General features: G+C 57.0%; 1 protein-coding gene across 1 annotated transcript; it reads right to left on the minus strand.

Annotated features, from left to right (window-relative positions):
* Window positions 1-24: 24 nt before the first annotated feature.
* Window positions 25-5,327, minus strand: LOC148594076 (coiled-coil domain-containing protein 81-like). Its single transcript, XM_088528060.1, has 7 exons — window positions 5,249-5,327; window positions 4,425-4,486; window positions 3,746-3,893; window positions 3,160-3,416; window positions 2,700-2,785; window positions 368-493; window positions 25-115 (listed from the first exon to the last, which is right to left on the minus strand). Exons 1-7 carry the CDS (start codon window positions 5,325-5,327, stop codon window positions 25-27), a joined length of 849 nt encoding a protein of 282 aa, XP_088384186.1.
* Between the last annotated feature and the right edge of the window lie 4,048 nt (window positions 5,328-9,375).

The following is a 9,375-nucleotide window of genomic DNA, read 5'->3' on the forward strand; positions in this document are numbered from 1 at the left end:
CTCAGAGCAACTCCAAAACACGCTTTATTTTCTGGAGGAAAGGACATTTCTGTTGCAAACGCCCAGGTTTTGGACTCCATGCTCTTTCTTCTTGAGCTTGCTCATGAGCAAAGCACTGAGGGGGAACATGAAAAAAGTCCTGAGTGAATCATAACATGCAGGTACCTTGTGGAAATCCAATGACACATCCCAGGCCCCCAGCCCACGCCCATGGGAAAGATGATTGGTGCACGTGCAGACCCAAGCGAAGTTCCAAGGGCTTCTGTGTCCTGGGCTAGGAGGGCAGCAAAAGACCCTCTTTCCCACAGGCCGTGGCACCAAGGTCTTGGCAGGAACAGGGACCTGGCTTTGCTTGGGAGCTTCTTACCAGCGAGCCTCCTCCTCCTGCTTCTGCCTCTGCCGGTTTTCCTCCACCCTTTCCTTCCAGCGGTCTCGAAGCACTTTGTAGGATGTTGTGAGCTGCATGCTTTCCTTGGCTTGTACCAAAAGATGTCTGCAAGAGGAGTAAAATAGTCCCCCTCCTGCTACCTGGGGACACTTGGGGGGTTCTTCCCGCCTCAGCTGCTGCAAACCCACAGCAGCAGAATTCATGGGATGTCGTCTACCATGCCCCGCAGGTGAGGGATTTGGGTGCTAGCACATCTGGGGTGTCATCTGCACCATGGTCGCAGGGGCCAGCCTGCAACTTGCAAGCCTCTGCACACTCACTTGTCCGCTGCCATCCCAGTGCCTGGGGAAGAGCGCTGGCCAGGGGCGCTTGGCTTCTTCACAATTTGTGTCTGTTTTGCAAAGGCAAGAAGAACAATTTTCAGGAGGAGAATCAGGAGGGAGGAGTGAAGAGGGAATCCGGAGGTTGCCACCCCCTTGCGCATTTCCCCTGGCTGCAGCCATCTCCCTCCTCGGAAGGGCTGAGCCCACTTGGGAGCTGCCCCAGGCAGGCAGCAGTCCTCCTCCTGGGCCCTGGCTGCCTGCAAAGCCCGGCTGCCTGCAAAGCCCTGCTGCCTGCCCGACAGGCAGGAGAGACCCCTTTCTCAGAGGCCTCTCCAAGACATCCCATACCTTGTCCTGACGTGGGGCCCTTTCTGCCACCACAGCCTGCTCTTCCTTCAGTGCTGCTTGCCCTCGCCTGTCTTTTAAGATGGAGACGCGTGCAGCTCGTGGAGCACCCTGCACGGGTGGGAAGGCTGTTTCCTGAGGAGGGCACAGAAAGGCAGCAGGATTAGACTGCTCGGCTACTGGGAGGGAGAGTTGTTGGCTTTTGCTCTGCACCCTCTCTTCCAGCCCTGCTCTTGAGCCTCAGCGGCTCTTTGCCCCTTGTTGACACAGCGGGAGTATCCCTCTCTTCTGCCCTAACTGAGCAGGGGCTCAAGAGGCGCCAGCTTGTCTGTTATGCCTTCAAAGGCAAAGAGACCCCATTTCTGTGATTAACAAAACCACGGAAGACTTTCTGCAGGCATTCTGGGAAGACACAACCGAAAATGCAGTTGCACAAGTAGAGCCAAAGTTGCATCATTGCAGGACACTTCTCAAAGTGCAAGAGGCCACTGGGGCTTGTAGGGAGCCCGCGCTGAGGGCCCTTTACGCAACATCCCATCGCACACCTGTGTGGCAGCCCTGGGAGCAGCACGGGCAGCGGCAGTCCGAGGTGCAGCTGGAGGATGTGGCTGGAGGTCGAACTTCACCTTCTTCTCTGGTTTGTCCACGATGCGAGCCAACCGTTTGGCAAGGTTGCTGAGAAGACATCGTGGGATGCAAGAGGTTGAGGGCAGGGGGGCATCTGCTCCCACAAGGGACAAGATGGGATTCCCTCACATCTTAAGGAACTCCTTCTGAACTAAGCATTTCCTGTCAGCTCCCCAAGACGTCCCGATGCTGGAGGAAAGTTAAGGTGATGGGAGGCTCCCACGCAAAGCAACGCACGCTTGCCTGCCAGCAAGAGAACAACCTGAACCGGGACCTGTGTCAGGAGCCTTTTGGAGGCCCTAGGGCCAGCATGTGCAAAGGGGCCCTCTCTGGTGCACGGGTAGAAACAAGCACAGCCCTCCTCCCTTCCGCCGAGGCTCTCACCTGACAGCAGGCTGTTTCTCCGTGCCTTGCTGCCTGCTCTCTGTGCCTACGTTTGGCAGCCTTGGGAGACTCAGCTCCTCGCGCTGCTGCAGGCGCTTGCCGGGTTGCTGCTCTGCAAGGAGGAAGGGAGGAAGGTCTTCGGCAAAGCCTGCTGAGCAGCACCTTTCCAGGTGGCCGCCGTGAGGCAGCGTGGGGGGACAGGGAGCCAACGTGCCCCGCAGGCAGGGAACTTTGGCCTTACTTTCGCTGGTGGTAGAGGTGGTGCTGCCCAGCTCTTTGGGCTTGTCCTTCCCAAAGCGGGAGGCTGTGGAGGCAACCTTGGCTTCCACGCTGCCTTTCTCCACGAGCCGAAACCTGGAAAGCAGAAGACAAGGCGAGTTGGAAGAAAGGGGGCTGTCTGCCCTCGGCCTCTTCCTGGCACTCATGCTCGTCCCGAACCACTGACACCTCCTCTCCTGCCCTCTGCTTTGCCTCCACGCGCACCTTCCTGGGTGGCTCTGGCAGTGTCCCTCCAATGCTGGAGAACTGCGCCTAAGTACCTGTGAGCACTGAGGCCCGTCAGAGCACACGGCGGAGCAGGAGCTGCGAGGGCCCTGTCAGGCAGCCAAGGGCTGCAAATGAAACACACTCACCTGGGGAACATGTGCACGGGGCGAAAGTCAGTCCTGGGAACAGGGATCTTGTCAGTTGCTTTCTTGGGATCCCTTGCCCACGGTACCTGCAACGCAGCACAGGCCTTTTGGGATGTTTCTGAGGCAGCGTCCTACCTGCTGGCAAAGGCAGCAGCCCCTGCTGGTGCTGCAGGAGGAGCCTGCCGCTCCAAAGCCACCTTGTCAGCGCTGAGCATGCCCATAAGCCCCTTGATGTGGAGTGCAGATGCTGCACGAGAGAGACTTGAGAGTGGCGAATACCCGTGTGAGTCCTTCTGCATAGACGAGGATGCAGGAAAGTGTGGCAGGGCACTCTCCTTGGACGTGGAGACTTTGGTGGGAGCAAGCTTTGGAGAAGGTGTTTGTTTAGCTGGCCAAGGGCGGGAAGCCACAGAGACTTTGCAAAGAAATGGAAGCAGGCCTGGAAAGCAGGGGAACTTACACTGCGAAGGGCTGAAATCAGGCTTGCCCTTTTCTCTAAACGTTTGATGCAGCTGGCATAAAACATCATGTACAAGGTGTCTTCCTGGCAGGTCAGAACACCAATGTCCCTGAAGACAAAGGCGACATTATGCTTCTTCTCCAAGTGGAAAGAGAATAAGCGAATCGTCTCTTCCACACAGTCTTGTATGATATGCCGTGGAAAGGAGATGAACAGGGACAACAGGTGGTAGTTCAGTGGCGCGATCCTGATATCATCTGCAAGGCAGAGAGACAGTGTGAGTGCGACAGCAGACCCAATTGGCCTTGCTGGGCCATCAAGGCATAGCAGTGGCATGGAGGCAAATGTTGGGGCAGCTTGGGGAAAGACAGTCCCACTTGCTGCAACACTGGCAACAGAAGACTCCAGAGAAGGTCTTGCCCACGAATTAGCTCTCTGGGTGATGGTTTGCGTGGGGGCTCTCTGTGTTTCCCCACCTGTGGAGGGCATTGCCCTGCTTCTGGCAGCCCCTGCAAAGAGCAGGGAGCACACTCCCAGCCCGTGTAGAATGGCAAGGGGAAGCAGAGAGTGGTCCCTGCTGTCTCACCAGGAAGAGTCACTTTCACCCCCTGCGGCCAGGCCACCTTCATGCCCAACTTGAAGATGGGTCTTCGAACCATGAGCAGCCCTTCTTCACCCAGGTTCAGTGGCTCCTGGACTGTACAGAAGGTGCCAAGACCCTCCACCAAGACACCCTACACATGGAAAGACAGAAAGGCCAGTGTGTAAGCATTCTGTTGATGGAAAACGGGAGGACTGTGTGAAGGTGGGCAGACTGCTCTGTGCCCTCCCTGCTGTTTTAGTAAAGCAGAGCAAGACTTTGGGAAGCTGTGGAGGAGAGCCCCTTGCTGCAGATGTTTTCCTCACCCTCCCCTGCACATTTGGTCCTCAGTGTCCTCCAAGTATTTCCTACCATCCTACAATCTGAGAGCACCAGAAGAAGCCAGGGCTCTCCAAGAGTACAGAGGCCGGAAAGTGCCTCCGCCTGCTTGCTTGGTCTCTCCATTTGAGACACGGAGAAAAGAGAAGCCTCACGAGGTGCTGACTATTTTCTCACATGAGCTCTGAACGTTCTTCTCCTCTCGGTTTTCAAGGAGCTACTCTATCTCATGCTTGCGGGTGGCAGTGTGCCTGCCTGGTGGTGAGGTAAGGATTTCTCCCAGGACCCAGGTCTCTCTGAACACGTGAAACCCTGCAAGGCGAGGGGAATCCGGCCGCCAGCCCACCTTGTTCTGCCTCAGCTGCTGTAGGATGTAATACGATACAGCATCCCAGATCGTGACAATCTCTGGAAAGCACGGGAAAGATTCATCAGTGCTCGTGTCAGGCGACTCACAAGCTCTCTGCAAGCTGCTCCCCCCGAGGTGACAGGCAGGCATGTTCAAACCAACCAAAGAGCTACCACCCCAGGTGCCGAGCTGGCCTTTGCCGCTGTTTCAGGCTGCCAGTCTTACGCTGATCCCAGTGGAGGTGCCGAGGAGAAAGCGGAACAAGGGAAGGATTTGGCACAAGCGCAAGGGCCACCTCATTCCTGGCAAAGGATGCCATCTCCAAGCACAAAATATGTTTTGCCTATTGGAGGCACGTGAGGATGGAGGGGGAAGAAACAGAGGTTATCCTGAACAAGAAGAGAGGCCACCTTGGATTCACTCCAATGCAAAGGATTTGATTCCCCCAGGGGCATTTGGTGGCAGGCGCTTGAGAGCCCCATGGGAATGCAGGGACACCTGCAGCTCCTGGAGGAGGGACCTACTCCCCCCCGGCGGCTGTCCCCAGAAGGCTTCCCCCTTCCCAGGCAGACAGGACCTTGCACTATAACTCCCTCAGCAGAGGGAGCAGTGCCCAAAGGAGCCTTGGGGCTCAGGGTAGCTGCAGGCCCAAGACGCACAATTCCTAGCTGCCGCTCTGTCTCTCACAGGAGACAGGAGCCTCAGGCCAGGTTCTCGCAACAGTCCCCAGCCTTCTGCAGGGCCACAGTCCCAGGGCCACAGCTGTTTTGTCACCTCACAGGTTCTGCGGCACCTGGCGAAGCAGCACCCAAAGCCCTTACCCTCAGTGGAGAGCTGCAGGAGCACTGGGAACAAAATGGAGTGCACCGGACTGATGACCTCGGTCCAGAAGCCCTCCATCTTGGCTTCCCCCTTGTCCTTGGCTCGCTAGTCGAGCAGGGAAGAAGGATTCTCTTCCGCGACCTCGCCAAGGACTCCTCTCTCTCCAACGAGCCCCTTGTTCTCAGGCCGTGAGGGAGAGCTTCCCCGAGCACTCCTGCTGCCTCCTGTGTGCACTCCTCGTCACCGAGAAGCTCCAAAGGACAGCAGTGGAGCAGAGCACGGCGAGCAGTGACCAGCAGCGCGCGTGCCTGGCAGGGAAGTGACAGGGCCCTGCCGGTCGCTGGGGGGTCACCTCCTTGTGATGCAGCACAGGCCAGTGTGACCTCAGCGCGTGTCACCAGGGGCTGCCTGAGGGGAGCGGCAGCTGAAACAGCCAGGGAAGGAGGAGAGAGATGTCCCCTCTCGCCCTGGCACACAGACCGCTGCCTTCGTCCCAGCCGTGGGGCCAAGGGTGAGGACAGACACATCAGCAGTGCGTCTAAAGAGTGCCAAAACTGCAAAATGTCAAAAACGGGGCACTGCAGTAGCCACGTCTGCCACCAAGCCCTGACAGCACTCCCTGATGGCGAATCCTTGCGTGTCTAGCTCCAGCCCTGTAAGTTTCCTGCTGTTTGTCATCTCAAGGAGCCCAGCAAGACGAGGACATTGCGTCGTGGTTGTTTCTTGCTGAGTCCTGCAAAGTGATGCCACCATCGTCGCCTTCACCTCCTGGGAGAGGGATTTTAGGCCATCCCACCTGCTAGTGCCATGTGGTGATGCCAGAGAATCTTCCCACTTGAAAGTGCCTGGAGTGCCCCCAGGACATGGAAGCAGCACGGTCACAGAGTGACACGGAGAGTTTCTCCTTGGCCATTCCCACCCCAACCGTCTTGTCTGCACTTTTCCCCAAGTGCCCGTGCAAGGAGCAAGAGACTTCAGTGCACGAGCAGATGCAGGGCTGTCACAGTTGGAACGGAAGCCATGTCCTCCGCAGGGAAAGCCTCGTGTCACAGGAGAGTTAATGTCCAAAAAACCCACCTACTCAAAAACCCTGCATGTGCACACACACACACATGCACGCAATGCCCCCTGCCAGAGAGAGCCCAGGCAGTAGACCCCTTGTGTCTGCAAAGTGACAAGATGAGGTTAAGAAGCTACCCCTCTTGAAAGTTTTGATGCTCCACATTTGTAAGCAACTCCCCGAGCACTGTTCCATGTCTGGATAGAAGTCTGTCTCAAGAATTGCCGTTTCTTGCAAATGGAGTATGCATTGGCGCAGGAAAGACAGTGTGGCGTGGTTTTTCTACCATATGCCAAGGGTTCTGTTTGTCACCTATGGGTCGCTAAAACCCATTTGTCAATGAGCACGGCAGAAAGGAGCAGAAGCCCCCACTTCTTCTTTCATGGACGCGCTGAGTTTCCACTTGAGTTTAGCAAGGCCCACTTGGGGCCTTGGTGGAGCTTCTGCTCGCACTTTCCCCAAGCAGAGCCCCGTGCAGGGTCAGGGAGTTGAAGGCAAGCAAGAGGGCTCTGCTTCACAGGAGCTGCCCACTGCTGTAGCCGCCAGCAGCTCCCTTGCAGAGGCCTGTGCGGGGCTCCGGCCCCATCCTCTACAGCTCCCTGCCTCACTGGCACAGGCTAAAATTGGTGCAGCCCCTCCAGTCACACAGCAACTAGTACCATCCCAGCATCAACAGGGGAGTGGCAATGACACCGTCGGTTAGAAGGCATGGAATACATCATCTTTCTGTTTGCCATGCAGAATGTAAGGCAACTTGTTTCTCACTGCGCAGGAATGTGCATGTCTCAGTGCAGGAAGTGGCCAAGGTCTTCCCCAGGCCTTGCTTTCCCCTAGCTGGGAAGGATGTTGTTTTGAGGCGTGGAAGCTGCCCCAGGGAAGAGCAGCCGGGAAGGCTGCAGAGGGCTTCCCCCACAGGCGTGCTGGCTTTGCTTTGGCCTGCGGATGGGGGATCGGTTCTGCAGCGCAGGCATGTCCTCTCCCTGCGGGAGCCCTCCCGGCCTTGCTCAAGGCTTGTCCCGGGGAGCAGAAAGCAGAGCCGCAGTGCCCAGCATTATCTCAGAAACGGCTGCCTTGGAGGGCCTTTCTTCTTCCCTTTCTGTGGTCAAGAGAGAGCTCTGTGGCCCAGAGCAAGAGTGTCCCGGGAGACAGGCCTCCCCGCTCTCCTTGCTGCCTTGTGTGCCCTGCCTGCCCTTCCAAAGCTGTCCTGCTGCTGCTTTTAAGGCTCAGAATGCACCAACAAAAGGCTCAGAGCAACTCCAAAACACGCTTTATTTTCTGGAGGAAAGGACATTTCTGTTGCAAACGCCCAGGTTTTGGACTCCATGCTCTTTCTTCTTGAGCTTGCTCATGAGCAAAGCACTGAGGGGGAACATGAAAAAAGTCCTGAGTGAATCATAACATGCAGGTACCTTGTGGAAATCCAATGACACATCCCAGGCCCCCAGCCCACGCCCATGGGAAAGATGATTGGTGCACGTGCAGACCCAAGCGAAGTTCCAAGGGCTTCTGTGTCCTGGGCTAGGAGGGCAGCAAAAGACCCTCTTTCCCACAGGCCGTGGCACCAAGGTCTTGGCAGGAACAGGGACCTGGCTTTGCTTGGGAGCTTCTTACCAGCGAGCCTCCTCCTCCTGCTTCTGCCTCTGCCGGTTTTCCTCCACCCTTTCCTTCCAGCGGTCTCGAAGCACTTTGTAGGATGTTGTGAGCTGCATGCTTTCCTTGGCTTGTACCAAAAGATGTCTGCAAGAGGAGTAAAATAGTCCCCCTCCTGCTACCTGGGGACACTTGGGGGGTTCTTCCCGCCTCAGCTGCTGCAAACCCACAGCAGCAGAATTCATGGGATGTCGTCTACCATGCCCCGCAGGTGAGGGATTTGGGTGCTAGCACATCCGGGGTGTCATCTGCACCATGGTCGCAGGGGCCAGCCTGCAACTTGCAAGCCTCTGCACACTCACTTGTCCGCTGCCATCCCAGTGCCTGGGGAAGAGCGCTGGCCAGGGGCGCTTGGCTTCTTCACAATTTGTGTCTGTTTTGCAAAGGCAAGAAGAACAATTTTCAGGAGGAGAATCAGGAGGGAGGAGTGAAGAGGGAATCCGGAGGTTGCCACCCCCTTGCGCATTTCCCCTGGCTGCAGCCATCTCCCTCCTCGGAAGGGCTGAGCCCACTTGGGAGCTGCCCCAGGCAGGCAGCAGTCCTCCTCCTGGGCCCTGGCTGCCTGCAAAGCCCGGCTGCCTGCAAAGCCCTGCTGCCTGCCCGACAGGCAGGAGAGACCCCTTTCTCAGAGGCCTCTCCAAGACATCCCATACCTTGTCCTGACGTGGGGCCCTTTCTGCCACCACAGCCTGCTCTTCCTTCAGTGCTGCTTGCCTTCGCCTGTCTTTTAAGATGGAGACGCGTGCAGCTCGTGGAGCACCCTGCACGGGTGGGAAGGCTGTTTCCTGAGGAGGGCACAGAAAGGCAGCAGGATTAGACTGCTCGGCTACTGGGAGGGAGAGTTGTTGGCTTTTGCTCTGCACCCTCTCTTCCAGCCCTGCTCTTGAGCCTCAGCGGCTCTTTGCCCCTTGTTGACACAGCGGGAGTATCCCTCTCTTCTGCCCTAACTGAGCAGGGGCTCAAGAGGCGCCAGCTTGTCTGTTATGCCTTCAAAGGCAAAGAGACCCCATTTCTGTGATTAACAAAACCACGGAAGACTTTCTGCAGGCATTCTGGGAAGACACAACCGAAAATGCAGTTGCACAAGTAGAGCCAAAGTTGCATCATTGCAGGACACTTCTCAAAGTGCAAGAGGCCACTGGGGCTTGTAGGGAGCCCGCGCTGAGGGCCCTTTACGCAACATCCCATCGCACACCTGTGTGGCAGCCCTGGGAGCAGCACGGGCAGCGGCAGTCCGAGGTGCAGCTGGAGGATGTGGCTGGAGGTCGAACTTCACCTTCTTCTCTGGTTTGTCCACGATGCGAGCCAACCGTTTGGCAAGGTTGCTGAGAAGACATCGTGGGATGCAAGAGGTTGAGGGCAGGGGGGCATCTGCTCCCACAAGGGACAAGATGGGATTCCCTCACATCTTAAGGA

This window comes from Tinamus guttatus, unplaced genomic scaffold (genome assembly GCF_059628265.1).
Source record: "Tinamus guttatus ecotype Peru unplaced genomic scaffold, ASM5962826v1 Tinamus_guttatus_pri_ptg000300l, whole genome shotgun sequence".
Classification (NCBI taxonomy): domain Eukaryota; kingdom Metazoa; phylum Chordata; class Aves; order Tinamiformes; family Tinamidae; genus Tinamus; species Tinamus guttatus.